Source organism: Geotrypetes seraphini, chromosome 6 (assembly GCF_902459505.1).
Source record: "Geotrypetes seraphini chromosome 6, aGeoSer1.1, whole genome shotgun sequence".
Classification (NCBI taxonomy): Eukaryota; Metazoa; Chordata; class Amphibia; order Gymnophiona; family Dermophiidae; genus Geotrypetes; species Geotrypetes seraphini.
The window spans coordinates 173,020,300-173,046,360 of record NC_047089.1 but is presented as its reverse complement, the minus strand read 5'-3'; the positions used below and the strand labels follow the sequence as shown (position 1 = coordinate 173,046,360).

The 26,061-nt window shown below is 42.2% G+C and overlaps 1 protein-coding gene across 3 annotated transcripts in view; it reads left to right on the top strand.

Moving 5' to 3' along the window:
• Window positions 1-26,061, top strand: part of SHROOM2 (shroom family member 2) — a 290,675-nt gene that overhangs the window by 90,485 nt on the left and 174,129 nt on the right. For all 3 annotated transcript variants that reach the window (XM_033948357.1, XM_033948356.1, XM_033948358.1), the window contains exon 2: window positions 21,350-21,501. In XM_033948357.1, the coding sequence (XP_033804248.1) occupies window positions 21,350-21,501 (152 nt within the window). The remainder of the gene's footprint in view (window positions 1-21,349; window positions 21,502-26,061) is intronic.

The following is a 26,061-nucleotide window of genomic DNA, read 5'->3' as shown; positions in this document are numbered from 1 at the left end:
TTGCTTGTCTTACTTTCCGTCGATGGGGGGGCCCACGTTGCCGATCGATGCTGGTGTGGCCCAACGCTGTTTGGAAAAAACAATGTTGATGCCCTCCTTCATTGGGCCCCCCTGACAATTTTGGGCCCTAGGCACGTGCCTACTTGACCTATTGGTTAATCCTGCCTGGCAACGCTTTTGGGTTTTTCCTTATGTTTGTCTTATTCTTTCTCTTCCTGATATGCCTCCTCTCGAGATCTGCTTGACAAGCTGATCTGCTTCAGCCTTGATAGATATGGTACCTGAATGTTGAAGGATCATGTGATTATGTGCTGTTTCCCTTGGGGATGGCCGAGGGTTCTTTTGTTTACCTTATGAATAATTGAAATGGCCTCTTGCTTGCTTTCTCTCTCTCTCTCTCTCTCTCTGTTTCTTTGCTGAGAAGAATAGAAAACACATTTTTTTCCAATTGAGAGACCAGCTGTAATATAATGCCAGCTAGGAAAAATAACATTACTAATTAATATCTGAGCAACTAGCAGATGCATCTACATTTACAAAATGGTTTGCTCGTGAGTAAGCTTAATCTAGGAGATCTGGAGGTTGTTGCTTCAGCATGAAAAGTGGTGACCTTAATGACCTTGAGGTAGAATTCTAGTGTTCCTGACCAGGATTTATTTCTACTTTTACTAGTTTAGTTCTGCTTGTGCTCCATTCCAGGTTTGGAGGACAGTGTCACCAAGCTGCTGGTGGTCGATATTTCAGACTGTATAAGGCAGACTAACGAAAGCAGACAAGCATGTACCCTAGCTGACCTCCATTTTTTTGTTTCCAGTCTGATTCTTTGGTACTGATTTTTCACAATGCACACTGGGATTTTACAGAGGTAGCATGCCATTTAGGACACGCACGACTGCTTGACTGATTCATCCGAACTTAACTTTCCATTTTAACCTTTCTCCTTCTCCTAGGAGTTGAAAACCATTGGCATGCATTTTGGAAAAGTGTTGTATGTATTGTCTTAGAGAACTTTAAGTTTATAGGTATTATTGAACAATCAAAATTAAGGGGACGGCAGGGTTGGGGTTAAGCTGAACCAGTCATGATTTCACCCAATTGAAAATTGAAAAAAAACTTGCTCGTAGCCTCGCAAGGAAATTATTTAAAAAAAACCCATATTCCAACCTGGATAGCGAAACCCTCTCCATCTACTTCCAAGAAGAAATTGATTGTATACATGCAAATCTTGATTTGACACCTCATATCCCTGCAAATGCCCAGAACAACTCCCCCCCACCCACCCACCCCCACACACACTCACTCTCACTATGAGAAAATCCTGAACCGAAACCCTCAATTGCCTTGCACTAGCATCGCATGAAGATCTAGCAAAAATGATCACCACCCTATGACCCTGTGGATCCATCCTCAACCCGTGCCTGCCGAACCTCCTGATGGCCACAAAAGATACCTTTGTCAAATCAATCTTACCACTAATTAAGTCCTCCCTGCAGTCAGGAACAATGCCGCAAAGTTGGAAATCAGCAATCATCAGACCAATCTTAAAAAAATCAACACTGGATCTAAACGAACCCGTCAACTACAGACAGGTCTCCAACCTCCCCTTCATCTCCAAGGTCCTTGAAAAGACTGTACTATTGCGACTAGCCTTTGATGACAGACAGAACAAATAGGAGAAAATGTTTTTTCACTCATAGCATAGTTAAGCTCTGGAACTTGTTGCCAGAGAAAGTGATAACAGCGGTTAGCGTGGTGTCAGGTCAAAAGCGCCTTTCTCCTCTTACCAATCAGAATTTAGAAAAATCCACAGCATGGAAACGGTCTTAGCAGACCTTATTGATGACTGCTGGAACATAGTAGACAAAGGGATGGACTACTGGTCCTTCTAGATCTCAGTATTGCCTTCAATACCAGTGACCATCTCTGCCTCCTTGCCAGACTCTCAACCATTGGAATAAAGGATCAAGCGCTCCAATGGTTCTCATCATTCTTGAGCTATAGGGTCCAAAGCATCCTACTAAAATCTACTCTGTCGCAACCTAAACTGATAAAATATGTAGTACCACAATGCGCCCTCCTGTCCCCTTTGCTTTTCAATCTCTAAATCAGACCGTGATAGACATTGCCTTAAAATACCAAATAAAGATGCACTCGTTCGCTGACAACATACAACTGTACCTATCACTAGGCTTGAACTGGGATGCTCAAAACTACATGACTGTCTTTCAAAAATAAAAAGCTGGATGACCCAAAACAACTACAACTAAATATGGCAAAATCCAAACCCGCATGCCCGTCGGTCAGTCTTCTGGGAATCTGCCACCCTGATGACCAAAGACAAAGTACGTTGCCTGGGATGATCTTGATGGTGACCTTTCACTCTCTGACCATGATCTCCCAAGTAGTATCCGCCTTGTTTTACTACCTCCGGCAGCTACAGAAAATCAGACGATATTTCTCTGAGCCGGACTTTGCTCAACTACTATATGCTTTTATCCTTTCCTCTATGGACTACTGCAACATGCTCCTAAATGAGACTTACTACAAAAACACCTGTCGACTGCAATGAGTACAAAATGTCACCATCCGACTCCTATAGAACCTTCACATATGAGACCCAATCTCCCTGATGCTGTGCGTTGCCCATTGGCTGCTGATCAACAAATGATATATATTCAAAGGCCTAGTAATGGCCTACAAACTCTTCCATGACATGGTACCAGCCTACATGCCCACACCCTGAGTCGACCACTATGCTTGCAAGTAGAACAACAATGCCAGACCACAGGGATTATATTCACCGGAGACATTGAGGAAAGCCTAACAACAGTAAATGTGGAGCTGGACATGGTATACGTCCAGATTGACAAATTAAAAAGTGATAAATCCCCTGGACCGGATGGAATTCACCCGAGAGTTTTAAAGGAACTTAAGGTAGAAATTGGGGAACTTTTACAATCCTTGGCTAACATGTCAATAAAAACCGGGCAAATACCAGATGACTGGAAGATAGCAAATGTCATCCCAATTTTCAAAAAAGGAACAAGAGGGGAACCAGGAAATTACAGACCCGTGAGTCTCACCTCAGTTCCTGGAAAGATAATTGAAGCACTAATTAAAGATACCATCGTACAACACTTGGAGGATCACAACCTGATAAGAGATAGTCAACACGGCTTCAGGAAAGGGAAGTCATGTTTGACAAATTTACTACAATTCTTTGACAAGGTGAGCAAACCAATGGATAGGGGGGATCCAGTGGACATAATTTACTTGGATTTCCAGAAGGCATTTGACAAGGTCCCGCATGCAAGGCTCATGACTAAATTACAAAATCATGGAATAGAAGGAGAAGTGCACAGATGGATCAGCAAATGGTTGGAAAACAGAATCCAGAGAGTGTGCATAAATGGGAAATTTTCGGACTGGGAGAAAGTAACTAGTGGCGTGCCTCAGGGCTCGGTTCTTGGGCCTATCTTGTTCAATATTTTCATAAATGACCTGGAAGAGGAAACAACATGCAATAAATCAAGTTTGCAGATGATACAAAATTATGTCGGGCGGTTGGCACTCTAAGAGACTGCGAGAATCTACAGAAGGATCTCAACCAGCTGGAGACGTGGGCGAAAAAGTGGCAGATGAATTTTAACTTAGACAAATGTAAGGTGATGCATTTGGGAAAGAAAAACAAAGAACATGAATATAGGATGTGGGGGGTGACTTTAACCAAATGCGAACAAGAAAAGGATCTGGGGGTAATGATTGATAGAACCCTGAAACCTTCGGCCCAATGTGCGGTGGTGGCGAAAAAAGCAAACAGGATGTTGGGTATGATTAAGAAGGGGATCACGAGTAGATCGGAAGAAGTTATAATGCCACTTTATAGAGCTATGGTTAGACCACACTTAGAATACTGTGTCCAACACTGGTCTCCATACCTTAAGAAGGATATAACTCTGCTGGAGAGGGTGCAGAGGCGAGCCACGAAACTAGTCAAAGGTATGGAGAATTTGAGCTACAGAGAACGCCTCAAGAAACTGGGACTGTTCACCCTCGAGAAGAGAAGACTGCGAGGAGATATGATAGAGACTTTTAAAATATTAAAAGGATTTGACAAAATAGATCAGGAACCCTCATTACTAACATTTTCAGATGTGACACGGACAAGAGGTCATAGCCTGAAACTGAGTGGCAGCAGGTTCAGGACTAACATCGGAAAGTTCTGTTTCGTACAACGAGTGGTGGGCACTTGGAATGCTCTCCCGGAAGAGGTTGTGATGGAGACTACTGTTCTGGGTTTCAAACGCAAGTTGGATGCATACGTTCTTGCTAATCATATTGAGGGTTACGGGAAAACCGGGTCTCCATAAAGGAGCACCTAAATGGGCCTCCGCGTGTGCGGATCGCCGGACTAGATGGACCTAGGTCTGATCCGGAGAAGGCATTTCTTATGTTCTTATGATTATGCACTCCCTCGAGACGCACCTGGCACCTTGAGACGGAACAAACAAAATCTACCACACCTCTGGAACAAACTACCTACCCTCATATAAAAACATAGCATGGTAAACATAGAATTATATACAGTACAGTGCGAGGTTCTGTTCCAGGAACACCCGTGAATTTTGAAAAACCACGAATGTGGTTTAGGAGCGGATTGGAGGCGGGAGAGAGCTGTAGGGGTAGCGGTGGGTGCTAAAAAAATATTTAGGCTAGCAGGCGGTTTGGCTGTGTAGAAGGCTGTGCAGAAGGGGTGGGGGAGAGAGGAGGAGGATTTGACTGTGCAGAAGGCTGATTCATGGACTCGGTCATTCCCTGTATTTTATGACCAGAAGAGGCAGTCAGAAAATACTGTGAATGATTGAGTCCGCGATTCGCGAATTGTGAATTTGCGGGGGTCTACTGTATACAAAATGTAGCATGGAAAACATAGCATGGCAAAACAGTATACAAAACGTGGCTAACCTAGTATGATATGACAGTATCTCTGGATGTAATAATAATAATAACAACAGTTTATATACCGCAGGACCGTGAAGTTCTATGCGGTTTACAATAAATTAGAAAGATTTTACAAATTGAATGGAACATTCATAGTTAGAGATTAGTGGTTAACAGTTTACAAGATCAGATTTGGGGGTGGGATTGTGATGGGGTCTATTGTTCAGATTCGTTACCTAGGTATTTCAAGAATAGGTATGTTTTTAGGTGTTTCCTAAATTCACCATAGTTGTTTGTGTGTGAAATTAGTTTTTCCAGGTCTTTGCCCCATAAGGCTGCTTGATACGATAGAAGTTGTTGATGATGTCTCTTAAATTTGCATCCTCTAGCCGGTGGGGAAACAAACTTCAGGTGTGTTCTTCTCTTATGTCTATTGGTTGAGAAGGAGAAGAGGTCAGTTATATATTTAGGGGCTAGACCAGATAGTACCTTGAAGCAGAGACATCCCAGCTTGAACTTCGCACGTGCCTCCATTGGCAGCCAGTGCAGGAGTCGGTAGGAAGGGGTTATGTAATCGGACTTCTTCAACCCGAAGATCAACCTGACTGCTGCATTTTGTATCAGTTGTAGTCTCTGCATTTGCTTCCGGGAGATTGCCAGATGGGCAATGTTACAATAATCAAGGTGGCTTAGTATTAGGGATTGTACCAGAATTCTGAATGCTGAAGTGTCGAAGTATGCTCTAATGGACCTAAGTTTCCAGAGAGTAAAAAACCCCTTTCTGACTAGGGAGTCCACATTGTCTTTCATGGTTAGACCTTGGTCCAGTATTACCCCCAGGACCTTCATTGTAGGTTGAATAGGGTAGTTGAGATTGTTAATGCGTAGTGGTGTTGTAGTGACAGGTGGGTGTGGCGAGGCTATAAAGAATTTAGTTTTATCTGCATTAAGCTTCAGTCTGAATTCTGTGGTCCATTGTTCCATCAGGTTTAGTGCTTCTGTTGCCATAGAGCATGGCGCCTCCTTCCTTTTTTAGTATGACTTCATTTATGGATCTGCTCCATTGCTGGATGTAGAGCGTGGTGCCTTCTACCTGTTTGGCATGGTCCAATTTACACATCAGCTCCATCTCTGGGTATAGAATATGGCGCCTTTTGCCTTTTAGAAATGGCTTCTTCTACGGTTCAGCTCCATCTCTGGATGTAGAGTGTGGCACCTTCTGTTTCTTGGCATGTCTGGATTGGCGACATCTTGGGATGTCGAGCATGGCACTTTCTGTCTGGTTCAACTCCATCTCTGGGTGAATAGCGGGACATCTGTCTGTCTTAGCTCCAAATCTAGATGTAGGGCATGTCTACAGCTGTGTGTCATTCACGGTTTCATCGCTAGATGTAGAAAGCAGTTCTGGCTGCATGTTTGCCACGGCTCCATCTTTGAATGTTTTGCACAGCTCTAGTTAACTGTTGGTACTGCTCCATTCTGGATGTAGAACCCGACTCCAGCCACCTATTTGGCATGGTTCCATTTCTGGATGTAGAACATGACCTCAGCAGCCTGTTGGCACAGATCTGTCTTGGATGTACAGGTCGCCTTGAGCTACCTGTTGACACTTCTCCATCTCTGGATGTACAGTATAGCTGTGGCTGCCTGTTGGCACTGCTTCATTTATGAATATAAAGTGCAGGCTCAGTACCCTGTCTGGTTCAGTTCCTTCTCTGGATGTAGATTCCTATATTTAGGGTGCAGCTCTATCTCCGGATGTAGACCATAGCTTCTGCGGTCACTTTGGCACATCTTCAATTGGGATGTTGAGCATGGCGCCAGCATCCAGTTTTGACTTGGTTCATCTTCTGAAGGTACAGAGCAGTTCTGATTGTGTGCCTAGCTTCACAACTTCTCTAGGGGTAGAGTATGGATTCACCAGGTTGGTCAATACAACTGCTTCTCTGGCTGAGCTTCCATCTCTGGTTGTAGAACGTGGTTCCTGTTGGCAGTAGCACCATTACTGCTGGCCATGCGCTGCTCCATCACTATAGTTCATGCTCTGGGCCATTGCTTGGGATTGTGTGGGGACTGCTTCATTGAACACAGCTTGGTTGCGGGTTGCTGAAGGTGGCTCTGTTTTGGCTGACCATATACAGTACAGCTCATTTTCTGGTCTCCATAATTTTTCTGTTGCTTAGAAAGGTTTTTTTTATGTGTGACCTTTTTTTTTTTTTTCTGCTGCTAAACTATACTGGTACCATAGAGGCTATCCACTTTCTTGGCCTTAATGAATCTTTTGAAACTGTATATTATTGTATGGTGCTCTGTGGCTATCCCTTATATTGCGCTTTTAAAGTGACATTGGTTAAAGGGCCTAAGTATACGGTAAGTGTTTTTTAGTATTTTGGGGGAGGTTTAGATTCAGCAGTAGATGCCGTGATTTGTCATCCATGATATGTTTCATCCATGCACACATGAACTTTTAGTACTAATTGCATCACAAGGTTATGGGCATTTGACCAAGTTATATTTTCATTAGGATCTGTAATTCTCTGTTATTGGCAATGTGCAACAAGACTCCTCTGTTGTACTTTCTTACAAATGATTTGGATAGGTTGCCACTTGTGACTTTTCAAACACATTTTTCTCTTTAGGCAATTGAAAGCTCAGTCTGGGATCATATTTAAAGTAATGCTTGTGTTCAGGATAGTTTGAGAGCTGCTCTGTACGTCATAGGAATACCAGATAGCAGGGTTGTTAACCTGATAGATCACTCCATATTAAATATGCCTCTTCTTTGTGAAAGAGACAAGGACAAGAAAAGGTCATTTTCATCTTAATTTGAGAGAACAAAAAAAAGTAAGCATTTATCCCTTTTGCAGACTGCTGCTAAGATATACAACTTCAGAGTTCAAAAGCTAACTAAAACATATACTGTGGAGTTGAAAAGCTGAAGTTATTTGCCTGTCAAATAGTGTTCCAAGAATAACACTAGCAACTCTGCGCTTAACGTGTGGCCAATAAAGCACTTGATGAATAACCAGAAGAATGTTTAGAAAATCGGTCCTTGAAGGCGCCTTGGGCTGCATTTCCCTTACATTTTCCAACGCTTGCAGGGCTATCCTATTGGTGTCATGGCAAAACACTCTAGCCATTCAGCCAATAAGAACATGGCTTTTCAGTACACTAAGGATATTCTAGAACATGACTATGCATAAGAGATTTCCATACAATGCAGTAGTGTATATGCAAATTGATTTCATGCAGGTGGAGACGATGGAGACGAGGATTGCATATGAATTTAAGAGGGCAGCTTAGAAGATCTCTAATGGGGGAGAGTGAGGCGCAGTGGTTAAAGCTACAGCCTCAGCACCCTGGAGTTGTGGGTTCAAACCCACGCTGCTCCTTGTGACCCTGGGCAAGTCACTTAACCCCTCCCCATTGCCCCAGGTACATTAGGTAGATTGTGAGCCCGCTAGGACAGACAGGGAAAAATGCTTGAGTACCTGAATAAATTCATGTAAACCGTTCTGAGCTCTCCTGGGAGAACGGTATAGAAAATTAAATAAATAAATGTACGGGAAGGGATTGTAGAGCTGCGTAATTCGTATGAATGGGCAGACTGGGCAGATCAAATGGTCTTGATAGCCTGAAAAATCTGGCCTGTTTGCATCCATAAGAACATAAGAATAGCCATACTGGATCAGACCAATGGTCCATCTAGCCCGGTATCCTGTTTCCAGGTAATGAGTACCTGGCAGAAACCCAACTAGTAGCAACATTCCATGCTACCAATCCCAGGGTGAGCAGTGGCTTCCCCCATGTTTGATTTTTTCCTCCAGAAGCTTATCCAAACTGTTTTAAAACCCAGCTATGCTAACCGGTTCATAGACAACGGCGCGAAAGACAAAGCGCGCCCAGACAATTGAGCGCAGCGCGGAGGTGCGCGCCGCTCAAAATTACTGTTTTTAGGGGCTCCGACGGGGGGTTTTGTTGGGGAACCCCCCACTTTGCTTAATAATAATAATAATAATAATTTATTCTTGTATACCGCCATACCCGTAAAGTTCTAGGCGGTTTACATCCATTAATTAAGGTCCGTGATGAAAAGGATTCAGGTCCCAATTCCTGCCCCATACTTTCTCTGTCTCTGTCATTTGCAAGTCAGGTACCTGGGGACACATCTTAAAGACCAGAAACCATCTTTCAAATATGTCCGTCTTTTATTATGAGTTTCACATATTTATACGAATCAGGTTTGCCAGCATGTGATGGCATGTGACGTAAGGTCACATGAAACTTTAAACACATCAGCATTTTTCCTAGCTAGAGATTGAAGTCCAAAAGGTAAGAAAAAGCCTTGACCAGCAGAGCTTCTTAACTAAAGCTGTCTGTAAATACGGCTTAACAAAACAATTGAATTCACTTCACATTATCTCTGTTTAAACATTACCTGTCTTCAAAGAAGGGAAAGATAAACAGGGCCTACCTTTGCATCTTTAAACAACATATGCCTAAGGACACTTACTAAAGTTCTGATACGTGTCCCTTCAAATCCCCTCTTACGACATGTAAATGACGTCACAAATACACAGCATGAGCTGGAAGGGAGTGATACCTTAGGTATGTCTCTCAAGGAGGGGTCTTTTAGGAGCTGTAATACGAATAACACAGTACATGAGCAGTCAAAAACAAGAGTGCAAATAATAAGAGATTATGCATTCAACTAAAGTGCTGATCCCAAAAATTAGATAAATCAGAGTTACATTTGAACTCAGCAAAGAGGTCTGCTAATTTCTGAATGTCCATAGGAGGACCTATATTGTCAGAAAGAAAAGTACAACAGCATAAAGTACTGAAGAGAATTTTTCAGCTAGAATCCTAGCTAGGGCCATACGATTTTGAGAACCATCTGAGAAGTGGAGCCTAATTGATCAGTAATACTTTGCAAGGCGTCCCTAGAATAGTTCACAAAGCGTTGCTGATTATAATAATTTTAACTAATCCGATCAACATTCTTATTAATAGTAATAAAGGGAATAAGGAACTCAAACCCAGCCTTAACCTGAGCTCGGGCCTTAAATTCATCTGGGACCCCTCTTGGGACCCCTATAGCATCTATGTATACATCTGATCAGATTTATATCAAGACAAATAAAAGGAAAAACCATGTGAATAGGAAGGATGCCTTTCAGAAAAATATGCAGGAGCATGGTAACCTTAACTAAAGTGCACTGGCCTATCCACTGGCTGGGTAGCTTAACAGGGAGCCAAAAGTCTCCATAAAGCCAGTAAATATCAAATCTGATGTAGTACCAATGGGGCATACCTATGAGCCAAGACAGAACAATAACCTGGGGGTAAATTACCTACAAAACTACTCTGTGTCAAATTAGAAACATGACATGTGTAATTGCCCTTATAGATGATAACGGCAATATCAAGCTTTTGTTGTCCTGGCAACAAAGGGTATTTAGAACACTACAGTGCACAAAGGGGATAGGTAAATAACCCAAAAAGGCATGGTTGGATACCAGGAGGGAGGTCCAGATGTACGGTTCCTAGATGGGGTCTAGCTTGAGCACATATGTAACAATTACTCTTATTATGTTGATCAGCAGTGAATTTCATCCATTCTAACCAAAGGTTACGTTCTGAAAACCCTACCTCAACAGCCACAATATCTTCAAAAGTGGGATTGGCAATAGCCATCATGTCAGTAAGTTTATTGAATGTAGGGGCCAGTGGGTTAGCATTTTTTGGGGCCCCCACAAAATGGCGGGAGAAGATGAGTGGAGGTAGATAGATCCCGTAAGAAAACTGATGATAGCTAGACCCACCCTTAAACCTCATGTCCATAATGTACATACCTTCATCAGTAGGTCTAGGGTTGTCAATAGTAAGAGAAAGCTTAATAATTTGTGCAGGAACACTTTTCCTATAACAGTGTCCAACCTTATGAAGGGTCATACAAGTAAGCAGTGATTTACCATTTTGGTCCACTGTTTTTCAGAGTATTTTCTAGTTTATAAACCCAGTCAGTATCAATATTCCACCCTACCACTCCCCAGAATGCACACTTAACCCCCCAACGTGAGTCAGTAACATATATATATATATATGTCCTTAGTTTTAGGAATCTCTGAGGACCAATGGCACAGCCTTGGGATATCAATTGATGAACAGTCCACAATGTCACAATACTCAAAGGAGAAGGTGGCAACTTGCACACTGCTGGAATTATACCAAAGGGTAGCATCGGTCTTTTCTGGATTCCAATTGAAGGACAGCCTTTGCGAGGGAGTAGTCCAGCTTGACGTCTTAGTCGCAAAGAGGTGTCGGGGGTGCTGTTTACAGCAGGAGTGTCATTTACAGATGGGTATGGGCAGAAAGTGTCGTGGACCCAGAACACATCATCCCTGTAGACCCAGTTAGAAATGATCCATACAGGGAGAAAAACTAGCAGCAGCGGTGCCAGTAAGAGAATGATAAAGTTGGTAGAATGCTGCAATGAGATCATCATGTTGTTCCACTGGAGGAGGTGAAATCTGCGCAGGGAAGACTTGCTTCTGGGGTTTTAGGTTAACCCTCTTCAAGCGACTTGCGTGGATCCAAACAGGAAACTCCTCAGTGAGTGCAGCGGGCCTGGTCACAGCGATCACAGTAGTGGGAAGGCCAAAGGGGAAATCCGTCTGCTTCCGATCCTTGGAAAGCTGCTGGATAATCACCAGGCTGGAAAAAATGGGTAGGAATCTGTGGAGAGAAAGGAGAAGTGCAAGACACGTTTCTTTGAACAAGCCCTAATATTTCAATTAGCTTTTGGACGTATTCCTCCTGTATCAAGGGAAAATCTACCCATGGGGCGGGGAAAGGTCATCCCGTGAGAACCTCAAAGGGAGAACAGCCAGATGTCTGTGCATACAGAAAGAGATACTTGAAAAGAAATGCTTGAAAAGCATTCCAAATATCATTCAGCAGCTGTACTCCAATGTGATCCAAATAAGAGATAGAAAACAAGAGAAACCATGTTGCCTGTACTGAATGTGGCAACATGCAACAATACCAATTCATTCACTTAGCATAGCCATGGCAAAAGAGCGACAATACTCACTTACTTAAGGTTCTTAATTGAACAATCCAAAAAGATATGTTTTTTTCGTGCTTCATATAACTATTATGCACTTCAGAGAGACCATACTGATGTACTGAATGTATTCAGAAATGTATGGATCATATGTAGGGAACACCACGAAATAAACGCTGTATAAAGTAAAGCTTTTTTCTTAAACATATAACCCTTAACTAAACTTCATTCAGAATATAAAAGCTAAAAGTAAAAGAACATTGCGCAGTTAGGCTAGTAAGAAGTGGAAAAAGAGCTCTAGAAGTGGCCAATATTATGTATCCTGGGGTACCCACTAAACTAAAACAAGTAGACATGACACAGACAAAACATAAAGTTTTTAAGCGTGGAGCTATTTCTCCATCTGTCAAGTGTGCAGGGCTGAATTTAACTCTGCAAATAAACACATTGATATAAAAAAAACCAAAACAACAAATAATGTATATCATAACCATCTCATATTTGAAAAAAGGCATAAAGCTAATGTCTCTTTGGAGCGTCTCTATCTCTGCAGTGATAAAGAGGACCCGTGGAAAACATTAGAAATATCTGTGCCAAAATGGATCTGGGATGGCTATGTATACATCCGGACAAAAACATTTTAAATTAGCAACATCCTAATTTCAGCTAAAACAATAGAAAGGAATTGTATTTTCCAATTTATTTTCAATTCACAACCATGCCAGCTGTAATTATCGAGCTATATATCTCTGTATTAAGGAGCAAAAGGTCAAGAATGAAAATATCACTAGCAAGAAGTTAAAATGTCGAGCGAGCACTACGATAACCAATACCATGATATTGGGCAATGAATAAGGGAGAGCTAGCAGCTGGTATCCAGGGTTTCCCCTCTTTGCACCAAAGTCCGTCCAGAAGGGCGGCTTTGGGCACCTGCCAAATACCAGGCATCAAATTCAGAGGGAGCTGTGAAAAAAGAGAGGAAGAGAATCCTGTTCACCCGTGAGACCCAAAAGCCTATTTAAAAGAAGGGCTTGAACATCGTGAAAAGTATGAAGGGTAATGGGGTGACCTAGGATCAGAAAAGTAACCATCTCTACCACCATAGCACAAGCAGCCAGGGAACTTGAACAGGAGTGACTATATAAAAAAAAGGCAACAGAGCGTAACTTACCGCCATGTTCTCCCTTCATGGTGTTACAATAGTCCCAAACAAAGAGATAAAACATGTGGGCATAAGCAGGAAAACCCAAACTTGAGCTAGAAACCAAAGCACATCTTAAATGTCCAACATTTCATAAGTCCATCTGATAAGAGCAGTCATTTCAGAAACCAGGGTCTGTCTCAAAATCTGGTCATAGAAGGAACAAGCAGAGATCCATTGGCGGCAGTGACCAATCATAGCAAGAAAAGTAAGCATGTCTTTCTTGTTAGCTGGGCGGGGCAGAACAGCAGCAATGCAGAAAGTGCAGATTTTCCTCTGACCATGAGACAGGACAAAACCCAGGTATTTCACTTCAGATGTACACCAGTGCAGTTTATTTCATGACACCTTGTGACCACACACAGACAATCATTATAAAAGGTACAAACTATCAGCCTGACAGGTCTCTAGAATTATGGAACACAAAAGTTGTACAAAATAAGAATAGGACCATGAGGGGCAGTGCATGACTTGTAGAATAGCCCGAAGGACATTCCACATTAGGTATACTGTTGCTTAAAGGTGAAGGCAGCCTCACCAAAGGGATTAAAAATAAAACATTCTTTAGGACAATGACAGAAAAAAATCATTGGCTGCCGGTGGAATGGTGGAAGAAACATAAGGGCAATGAGAATTACCAAAACATTAACAGCCCGAAAATCTAGGACGAAACAGGGAATGCCATCAGCTTTGGCAACAAGAGCGATGGGCGTATTATAAGAAGAGATGGTGGTTTTGATAATGCCGGAGAAAAGTCAAGAGACAAGCAGTGGAATCTCACCTTACTGCTTTATAAAACCAAGAATGAGTAACTTCAAAGAAGCACTATAGGGGGTCAGTGGAAGCCCAAACAGAGAAGTCTGGGGGAAGGGACAAAAACATTCATGCACAGACCCTGATAATGAAAGCAAAGAACAGATTAGCTTTGCTCTGCACAAGAAAGAAAACCTTTAAAACGGAATTTTTCTTTTTCTTGTTTCTTTTTTTTTTTTATGATCCAGCACAGAACACAAAGAAAGCAGCCGGTAGAAGAAACGCACAAAATTAGGCAGGATCAAAAGGAAGACAAGAAATAATGCTTGTGTACAAACTACAAGGGAAAGATCTTAGACTGATTCAAACAGCGCTTTCAATTCATTCCACATAACAGCATGTCCTACCTCAGTAGTAAACATTGGTGACACAGAAAGATGTGAGCTGAAGGAAAAATGTCATACACACACACAGCCGTACAAGTCTCATTTGTCTAGGAGTAAGTGCCTTTATGACTCATTACAAAACCCATATAACAATGCAAAAATATTCGCTTATCTTACCTTATAAGCGAGGTACAGTAATAAGAGACAATAAAATCTTATACTCTATAAAAAACCTTACAAATGACAGAGTGGGCAGGGGGGTTCTATAAATAATTTCATTCTTTCCGAAAGAATGGCAGCTGCGTATATATTCATGAGGGGCGCTTACCGAAAGTACCCCGTGATTTTTCCCCAAAAAAACTCCATAATAGAACCCAAAGCTTGAACTTAAAATAAAGGGTTGGGTACAGGTCACCACTACCCAGTGAGTATTAAAGAACAGAAAAAATTCAGAAATACTCACAAAATACCGGTGATATCATCTGCCCATCGCGGACGTGCCCCCAACTGAAAAGGATTCAGGTCCCAATTCCTGCCCCATACTTTCTCTGTCTTCAAAGAAGGGAAAGATAAACAGGGCCTACCTTTGCATCTTTAAACAACATATGCCTAAGGACACTTACTAAAGTTCTGATACGTGTCCCTTCACGTGATAACACACGGATTTACAAAATTTTGATAAAGATACAGGCAATGAAGTGGGGGGGGGAACTTTTTTGAAGAGATTAGGTCGAGGTAAACGGTAATACAGGAGGATGGGTTGTAAGATATGATATAGCGAGAGAGAGATGAAATCGGGAGGGGGGGAAGGGACAGCCGAAGGGGCGGGGTAGAGAGGGAAAGGGGAGAAAATAGGGGGCAAGGGGGATTAAAAGGCCTGTTCACGGAAAAGGTGCGTTTTGAGAAGTTTTCTGAAGCTAAGGTAAGAGGGGGCCTCGAGTATCATTTGGGCAAGCCAAGGGTTCAGCTTGGCTGCCTGGTAAGCAAAGGTTTTGTCGAGAAATCTTTTGAAATGACATAATTTTAGGGATGGGAAGACAAACAGCTGTATTCTGCGGGATTTCTTGTTGGTGTGGTTCAGAGTGAAATGGTGATTGAGGAACAGACATCGCGCCGGCGTTATTGGGGGTTTGGAGGGTTGTAACCCTCCGCATTTTACTGTAAACTTAACTTTTTCCCTAAAAACAGGGTAAAAGTGAAGTTTTCAGTAAAATGTGGGGGGTTACAACCCCCCAAGCCCCCCACAACGCCCCCACAACGCGGCGCGATGTCTATTAAGTAAAGTGCGGGGGTTCCCCCCCCACACACCCCCGTCGGAGCCCTAAAAACAGTAATTTTGAGTGGCGCGCACCACCGCGCTGCACTCAATTGTCTGGGCACGCCTTTGTCCCGGCGCGCTTTTGACCTGACACCATGCTAACCGCTGTTATCACTTTCTCTGGCAACAAGTTCCAGAGCTTAACTATGTATGAGTGAAAAAACATTTTCTCCTATTTGTTTTAAAAGTATTTCCATGTAGCTTTGTCGCTTGTCCCCTAGTTTTTGTAATTTTTTTTAAAGAATAAAAAAATCAATTCTCTTTGTACACCACTCAGGATTTTGTAGTCATCGGTTGTATTTCTTAAGTTCTCACTTTAGTCTGTTCCTCATATGAGAGGAGCTCATCCCCTTTATTACTTTGGTTGCTTTTCTTTCTAATTCCCCTGTATCTTTTTTGAGATGTGGTGACCAGAATTGAACACAATACTGAGATTGCACCATGGAGAGATACAGAGGCATTATAATAATCTTGGTCTTTATCTACTATCCCTTTCCTAATCATTCCTAGCATTTTCTTTGCTATTTTGGTCACTACTTCTCTTTGGGTGAATGGTTTTAGCGTATTGTCTTTTTTTTTTTGGGGGGGGGCACTGATCCTTAAGGTGGACTCTAGCATCTGGTAATTGTGATTTGGATTATTTTCCCCTATGTCATCGAGGATTGAACTTGGATAATAAGTCTGATCTAGAACCTTTTGTGCCCTGAGTAATGGATTCAGCTGATTCCACATATTTCTTCCTAAAAATGGATTAATGGTTAGAGTTAGAGCAATAGGCTGAGGACTGGGGAAAGCAGAGCTTCAATTCTGCTTCTCCCATTAACATTCCTTACAATCTTAGCCAACTTATTTATCTACTATTGTCACAGGTATCCATAGGCTTTTTAAAGGAGGCACTCATGACTGGATTCTGATAATGCTGTAAGCTTGTTTGTACAATATTTGCAAAGGTGGTCTAAAGAGCCAAAACATGATGATGGTGTCTATATGAGGTTGAATAGGAGCAGAGACGTAGCCTAATGGTTAGAGCAGTGAGATGGGAACTGTAATACCCAGGTTAAAATCTCATAAAAGTGCCTTAGGACCTGGGGCAAATTACATAACCCTTCAATGCATTGGGTCTGATGCTGGGCTGGTCCTGATGCCAGGCCAGGTTATTTCCCTCCCTCCCCCGAGTTGGGCAGCAGTAACAAAATGATCTTTCACATGGTGCAAGAGAAGGTAATGCAACCCACTCCTGTATCAGGCCAAGACAGCCACAAGGGCTATTCCTTGTGTGGTCATTAGGAGTTGGTTTGATTCAATGGCTGATCTAGAGGTTGATTAGTGACCGTGATCTGTATGATGTATTGAAAGTAGAGGGAGACTTCTATTTTTTGTTTACTGATAGCTTTACTTTTAAATAAATACAAAGTGATGAGAGAAAGTGGAAGTTGTTGCTCAAGAGCCTTTTGGCATGAGGCAGGGATGACGATTGTGGTTAGCTGATTATATGGAAACCAAGGGGCTCGTAATCCCCTATGCCAGCGGAAAAGGAGATGAGTGGGCCTGGTGAAATCACTCTTCATGCACAGAGAGAGAGAGAGAGAGAGAGAGGCATGCTCTTTTGGATCCAATTTTCCTCAACTCTATGGGACTTGAATATATGTACAAACATTGAGCTATTTTTACACAGAACATGAGTTAATGTTGGAGAGCAGACCTGCTGTGGAAATGTTTCATCTTGCTGGCCTTAATTTCCACAAGTTCTAGGTGGTACTGCACCCTAGAGATAAGAGCTAATAAGTTTCATCAGTGAGACAAGCTAGAGCCAAATGCAGCCAAGCAACTGGCACAGAAATACTACTTAAAAAAAATATTTCCAATCACTTTGCATATCTAGGGCTTATTTTTTTTAAATTCTTTATTTCCCAACTCTTATTATTCCTTATTTTTGTTGGCCTTTCCTCATCTTCATATTGTTTCCTTGTTCCATACTTTCCTGTGTACTTTTAATTTCTTCAGCCATCTTTTCCTTCTTTCTGTTTCTCACCATCTACTTTTCCAGCTTTGCAGGTCAAGGTACAGAGTCCATAAATAAATTAAAAAAAAATGTATGCCTCCCTTTTTTGCTTTCTTTATTTCTCATCCTCCCCATTCATCCAAGCTCTTTCTGGGGGTGGGGGGTGTCTTGTCATAGACTTGTGAAATCTTTTGCAATTCAAGTTACATCACTATGGCCTCCTTTTACGAAACTGCTATCAGTTTCTAGCGTAGGGAGCCGCCTTGAATGGCCCGCGTTGCTCATAGAGTTCCTCTCTGCGCTAGAAACTGCTATCACAGTTTTGTAAAAGAGGGGGTATGTCTTGATCTACCTGGAGGTAACTGGTTAAAATTTTAAAATATGGTGGATCGGTTCTTAAACTAATACAGCATGATCTGCTGTACATCAAAATCCAGATTAAACAGAAATCATTTGGTAAATTTTTGATACCAACCAACAATTCCACTTGGAATTAATGGCACATCTTTTCTGAAATTTGGATGTGTCTGTGTGTATATATGGCACCCTAAAATCAAGTTTCAAGTTTATTTAGTTCTTAATATACCATCTATCAGAAACGTTTAAACAGTTTACAATAAAATTGGTTGTATAAAATATTAAAAAAGGATAAAAAACAAAATTACAGGGAAGATTCTATTCAACCGACACAAAACATGAGGGCATTAAAAAAAAACAAAAAAAAAACCCTTTTGGGTTCCTCTTGCTCCCCCTGCCCAACGTATCTTGAAAATTCATTGTGGCATAGCGTAGGAGACACAGCCACACAATCATGGTGATCTCTCGTAGTTACTTTCTCTTTAGAGAGTAGGCTCGCTTATTACTTTATAGATCACAGGTCAGATTCGAACATCTTCAAGTTTATTAGGATTTTATATACCGCCTATCAAGGTTATCTAAGCGGTTTTTACAATCAGGTACTCAGGCATTTTCCCTATCTGTCCCGGTGGGCTCACAATCTATCTAACGTTCTTGGGGCTACGGAGGACTGAGTGACTTGCCCAGGGTCACAAGGAACAGCGCAGGGTTTGAACCCACAGCCTCAGAGTGCTGAGGCTGTAGATCCAACCACTGCGCCACACACTCCTCCTTGACTAACATTAATATTTATTTATAGTTCTAGTTACTGCTTACTGCATACTTTGAGTGATTTCATAAGTGTGTGTGTGTGTGTGTTTTCCTAGGAATGAAAAATGTCTACACAGTCAACACTTTGGAACCTATGAAAATTCCAAGGCAATGACACATAAGTTTATTGTTGGACACACAAGAATTGACACATGCATGTAGAGTCTTGTAGATTCTCATCTACAGGTTTCATCACCAGAGGTGTTTGGAAACATTTCATAATTGAATGTCAGAATTGTGATTTGAGTATGAAAAAGATTTGTAGCTCCATTGTTCAAACAAGAAGTCCAAGGGTGACAGCATTATTCATAAGTTTGCATTGATTTACACTTCCTGTGCTGGCTGCATTATTCATGAGTTAAGTTATAAATCTTATTTTGTCCTCTCCTGTAATCCCAGTGGCTGCTTGTGTGGTTACAGGACTGGAAACCAATGGCCAAGGCTGGTGGAGGAAGGTGAGATTGATGGGAGGAGCAATGGATGAAGTAGAGTGGGATGGAGTCCTAGGTGGAATTGTTGGGGAGAGGAAGGGTTTGGGAGCTGTGTTGCGCTTAATACTCAATTCATGCTGAATTTCTATACATGCCCATCTATTAGCTAGACTGCCCCCATCTTTTGAAGCATTTGCCTCTGGGCTTTAAATATAAAGGGGAGGTTGTTAATAATTTTACAGAAGTTGGTGAAGACTTGGTTGCTTGAGCATGTGTTTGGGCTGTGATCTCTAAATAGATTATACAAGATATACTGAGGGTGAGGTGGGGAGCTTAAGGGGCCTTGGGATGGTGTTAGAAAATGTGGATTACCATTGAGGTGTTGGGACAGATTTATTGTTCTGAATTTTACAGTATATCATGATTTAAATTGTAAACTGCATTGATGCAAATTTTGGAAATGTGAGGTAATAAGTTTTATAAAAAAAACAAACAAACCCCAAAAAACGTATGTTAAGTGTGACCATAGTCAATATTGTCTGTCCCTTTAGGTCATCATTGCCGTTAAGGTCATCAGAGAGCGATTAACTAGGGGGGTGGGTCAATAGAGTTGGCAGACTCGATGGGCCTCGGCCTTTTTCTGCCGTCACTTTCTATGTTTCTATATGTTTCTATGTTAAGTGCTGTCATTGATATGAAAGGTTGACGGCTATAGTGTTCCAGTTCTGTCTGTGTTTGGTTTTCCTCTGTTTCATATTTTCAGAACTTGACTATTTTAAGAACTTACAGAGCTCAATTTGGAATGGCAACATGTTTGCCTTTGGTAGTAGCATGTGTTGTCATATCACTGCAGATGTGGTTTGGAGCCTCTATCCTGCTTTCCCAGGGTGCACCGCGTACAAATATCTGCTTTCTCTCCCATGGGCTATGTAATGAGGGCAGGTCATCAACTGTAAAGAGAACTTCAGGGTAGAGGAGTGTCAGCAATACTAACCTCTCTGCTGAGTGGGGAGATGGCACACTGGAGACGGGAGAAGGAATGGATGAGTGCACAAAAAGGGTGAGGGGAAAGGAACAGAGAGGAGAAGATGAGGTTAGAGGAGGGGTTGTTAAATTCGAAATACCTATCTTATTTCTTGTAGCATTTATTAAACTGAAGGTTATAAGAACAGTGGTTTAGGAAATAGTGCATTCCAAGGAAGAAACATGCAGCCCATGGTGTTAATGTCCACACATTCATGTTCCTTTGGATGTGATCCTTTAACGGAGTAGGTATTTTCTGCCCCAACAACAAATTCTACTCCCCACCCCAAGAGAATCCCATTATCTGTCCCAGATTAAGTCCTTACAAGCAGCAAAGAATATACTGTAGTGTTAGCGCCACCCATAGAGACAGACCTTACCTCCACCCAACTGCCAAAGAAGGTCTGGTCCAGCCAGACTCTCCTTGCCCTCCTCTTTTGCACCATCCATCTTTCCCTCAATCCTCACAGACTGTTCAACCTCTGTTGGCTACTAAACATTCAGAAAAGCATAATGCTGCTGCTACTACAGGCACGCTGTACCGTAAAAATAATATTAGCTGGTATTTAATTTTTCCTGAATGTATTGATTAGCATTGACCCCCCCCCCCCCAAAAAAAAAATAAAAAAAACCCCACAAAAAAGTTCTTCTTTAGCCTTATCAGATCACAAAACATCCCAAGTGCATGCAGCTGTTACCTGAGGCCTGGATTCTGTAACTGGTCTTAAAAGCGGCACAACGGCGCCGGGTACATAATCACGATTCTGGCAAAGGTAGGCCAGGATTTTCCTGTGCCTATATTTCCAGTGCCTACCTTTGATGTGAATCGTGACTCCATAAGTACTTGCCTAATGCCACTTCCAGTGTTAGCTATACCCACAGTGGCACTAGGCAGCCTAAAGCACCTACAGAGGCTGGCGCTGATTTTTGCTCAAGTCTCCACTTTACCAGCCATGTGGACGAGTTTTGTAATGCTTTGCTTTTGCACTTGATCTATCAACAGCCTTAGCAAACAGTTGTTTCCTTGTCTTGATCTCCAACACACTTTGTCCTTCCAGATCGAAGAAGGGAGCAAAGCTGCCGCCGCCGATGGACTGTTGGTTGGGGATGAGATCATTAGCATCAATGATGTGGACCTTTCTGGGTTCAGGCAGGAAGCCATCTGTCTAGTAAAGGGTTCACACAAGATTCTAAAGCTGATAGTGAAAAGGTAAGTGGTGACCATCTTTATATTTTATGCTTTCAAAAATTGTCTAAGTAGTTTACAAAATCTGGAGAGGTTAAGTAAGACACGGATTCTTTTAAGTTCAGTGGATTGTATTGGCTTAGCAAGGCATGGATGCCAGCCCTGTGTCCTGCAGTATAAGAGCCGCCTTTTTCCTTTTAAAGTTTTCTTAAGCAGTGAAACTTTGGAAGTATTGTGATAAATTTGGCACTCTGTTTAGTTAGACTGTGTATAAATTCCTGAATTCTATAAATCATACCCAAAGTAAGGTGGACAATTGGGCATGTAGTTACAGAATAGGGCTAATTGTACATGTAACTTCCAGGGCAAGAATCTGCCTTGGAGACTATTAAAATACATATCTGAAAGCTTTTTCTAACCATATGGGTGTATGCCTTATTCCTGCCCTGGTTAGCACTTTTAGGCCCTCTTTTACTAAGCCGCGATAGAGGTTTCTGTTGCGGCCTGGGGCACTAAATGCATCTGACGCTCATGGAGAAGTTAATTAGTTATGCATGGAGGAGTCCTTCATGGTGGATATGTGGCAGATGTTTAATTATGTATACTCATATAAAAGGAACCTTTATACGAATTATAACGTATTTATCCTAAATCAATATTAAAATTTTGTAATGAAATGTTCAGTGAAAACAAATAGAACCCACTATGGGAACCATATAGAAACCATCCATCATTGTACTTCACTGGTTGCTACCTAAATGTGCTACATAGAACACTGGCTGTTCAGACTGATAATAAAAAGCTCTTATCTGTGTCTCAGCAGTCCAGCATGTGAAGTAAATCTAAGTAACATTGCCGCTCGCAATTCCATTCGCTCTGGCTTATAACATTCAAGCCAAAAAACTAAACTTTACTGCAGAATTTAAGATGCTGCCTTTTCCTAGGTGCACCCTTGTTGTGTGACTCTTGGATTATTACTAAAAATAATTTATTTATAGTGGGAGGGGTGTTACAAAAAGTTCGGCTCTGGGTGTCAAAAATACTAGGTACACCACTGTGTTGCAATCTCAGTTATTAATATAACTCAAAAAGGATATTTAGGAAAACATATCCCCATCCCAAATCATGAATGCATCATCTATAAATCTCTCCAAGATTTTACTATGAGAACTATATTGTGAATGATAAATACAGTGGTACCTCGGTTTACGAGTGCACCGGTTTGCGAGTGTTTTGCAAGACGAGCAAAACATTTGCAAAATCGGTGCCTCGGAAACCGAGCATGGCTCGATTTACGAGCACCCCCCCTGCGATCTGGCACCCCCACTGCCTCGAACCGGCACCCCCCGACACGATCCGACCCCTCCACCCCTGACACAATTAGGCACCTCCCCCCCCCGCCGCTTCTTATCCTCATCTGGGCACTCTTGAAGATCGGCCCTCGTCTGCTGGGCCTTGAGCATCTGAGCATGCTCAAGGCCTGTGAGTTCATGTTCTGAATGTGAACGTGAACTCGCAGGCCTTGAGCATGCTCAGATGCTCAAGGCCCAGCAGACGAGGAGTCCGATATTCTAGAGTGCCCAGATGAGGGTAAGAAGCGGCGGGGGGGTGCCCAAATGTGTCGGGGGGGATGTCGGATCGTGTCGGGGGGGTGCCCAATCGTGTCGGGCGGGGGTCGGATCGTGTCGGGGGGGGGGGTGCCCAATCGTGGCGGGGGGGTCGGATCGTGGCGGGGGGGGTGCCGGTTCGAGGCATGGGGGGTGCCGGATCGCAGGGGGGCCTTCGAGGGGAGCAAAGCCGGTTCTCGGGGGGGGGGGGGGGAACGCATCAAAGCGAGTTTCCATTATTTCCTATGGGGAAACTCGCTTTGATAAACGAACATTTTGGATTACGAGCATGCTCCTGGAACGGATTATGCTCGTAATCCAAGGTACTACTGTATATTTAGCTTCAAAGTCTGTCATTTATAAACGGGTAATAGTAGAGGCTACTGTCTCATCCGTAGCTACCCCTTTAACCTTCGAATAAAACTGAGAATCAAATATGAAATTACTAGAGCTGCTATTTCATTGGTGTAATTAATTTGAGGAGCAGATAATTCTGCTTATATAAGATGATAGTAATCGGTCAAATCCAGAGCCCCTTGCTCTTGTAGTATACAAGGATGACACGTTTGCAGCGATCAGTACTGCTGACTGTATCCGATTTTTGCATGATAACACAATCGCATTGGGTTAGAATCCTAAATTCCCTTGGGATGTCTTGTAAAGGGTGTGCATATAATAGGGTGTTGTGGAGAATTAAACTTTATGGAAACTATCCCCCAACCTCAAATGGCTTGTCATTCTGCATATAACGCATGTGAAACAGAGAAAATAAAGATGGGGTACAGAAATTCATGTTGATTAGGGAATTAGGATTTGGGGATTTGGGGGGTATTTAGTTCCATATTATGGCTCATTTGCATATTGCAGCATCTAAAAATAGTTTTAAAGAATCTGTTCCTTTTGTTGAAGTCATTCTGTAGAGATGAGAAAGCCCGGGATCCCACATTGTCACTTGTGGGTCGGAGGTGCTGTGTGTTCAGATCATAATCAAAACAAAATTTCCAGCTCTACTTTTGCTGTGTTATGATCCCTGTAAGTCAGATGGTTTCTATGAGAATCTCTAGCTGGCCTGTTTGTTTGGGGATTTTTTTCCAGGAGACATGCATACATTTCTGGTACAGTACTCCCCCGATATTCACAGGGGTTCCATTCCAGCAACCCCCGTGAATATTGAAAAACCGCAAATACAGTTTTTTGCCTGGGGAGGCAGAAAAGGGCAGCTGGAGTGCTGGCGAGTGAAGGAAATCTCTTGCGGTATGCTCCGACCGCCTCTTCCCATACTAAAGTCGGGCTACACCAATCAGGAGCTGCTTTGACACGCAGCTCCTGATTGGTGTAGCCCAACTTTAGTACGGGAAAAGGCAGTTGGTGAATACCACGAATTCACGGGGAACACTGTACTCTGTTACTGACCAGGCCTTGACACCCAGATTTGAAAACTGCTAGTTTAGGGTAACCACTTGGAGAGACAGTCCATAAGTTTGGCAAAACAAGGGCTGTTTTTTGTTTTGCTCTGTCTTGCAGAACTCCTCACCTGCCCCCTCCAAATCTAGTTCTGCATATTTCATTAGGATTCTACCAGAGACGTTTCAAAATGTTATCAGGATATAAGTGGAAGCTGCTTTACTCTAAGCTGAACTTTGTATTGAACCGAGCTGAGTCCTCTCTGTTCATGAAAATGGTTCTGAGTAGAAGGAAACTAGATTCTAGCTAAGATAAGAACTGAACACACAGAGAATCTCACTATCAGTCTCACAAAAGACTTTTGAAAATGTAAAGAGAGAACAGTCACCAGACAGTAGGCCACTCCAGAGCTGTTGTCATTGATTGCCCACATTCCCCTATCTTGTGGTTGTCTGCGTGGCTCATACCATATGCCAACATTTGGAGTGGGCTGTACCTTAAGGAGCAAGCATGCACACATGAGACAGAGTTGGGGGCTATCGGAGTGTAGCTTGTCTGCTGTTTAGCATGTTTGGTGTCGTCTCAATGTGACATCCCAAGTAGGCTCTCATAACGCAACATAAAGGTGGTTTGAAAAAGTCTGTTCATCAGTATTCTGAGTTATATCAGGGATCTCAAAGTCCCTCCTTGAGGGCCGCAATCCAGTCGGGTTTTCAGGATTTCCCCAATGAATATGTATTGAAAGCAGTGCATGCACATAGATCTCATGCATATTCATTGGGGAAATCCTGAAACCCGACTGGATTGCGGCCCTCAAGGAGGGACTTTGAGACCCCTGAGTTATATGGATGCTAAGAGAAGGAAGCTAGTTCTGATCTGAGCATTTGCATAGTAGCTGGGACCACATGACAGCTTTGGTTGAGTTATATTGATTTAAGGAGGAAGAGAATTACTAAGCATAGGAAAAGAAGAAGGAGACAGAAGTAAGCATATATTTGATCATGATATTTTAAAACACCATCCCAGAGCAAACTCAGATAGTGCCTCCTAGAATCTTGCTCTTAGTGCTATAATTTGGTTGGAATGGAAGAAGCATCCTGATTGGCTGGGAGGCACTTGTATATGGACCATTTAAATAACATCCATAAAATGAGATCTCGACTATTACCTTCCGTATTTTAAAAAAATCCAGGAATGCAATGTGTTAAGTCTACCCTCAAAGGAAGCACACTTTGTACATCTGCTTAATTGAAGCATTACCTTTTGAATTTACATTTTCTGCAAGATATGCCATAAAACTTTTTGATGTGTTTTATTCAGCTCATTTTTACAAAGTAGTATTGTGATGCGGTGGGAAATATTTACAACATATTACATCAACTTCATTCAGGACACGATGCACCAATTTCATAAGAATCAGCTGAGTTCTGTGAAAGATAGGACAAAATCATTTGGTGTGTTTTTTGTGGTTCACATAGTAACATAGTAGATAATGACAGATAAAGACCCAAATGGTCTATGCAGTCTGCCCAATCTGATTCAATCTAAAAAAAAATTTTTAATTTTTTTTTTC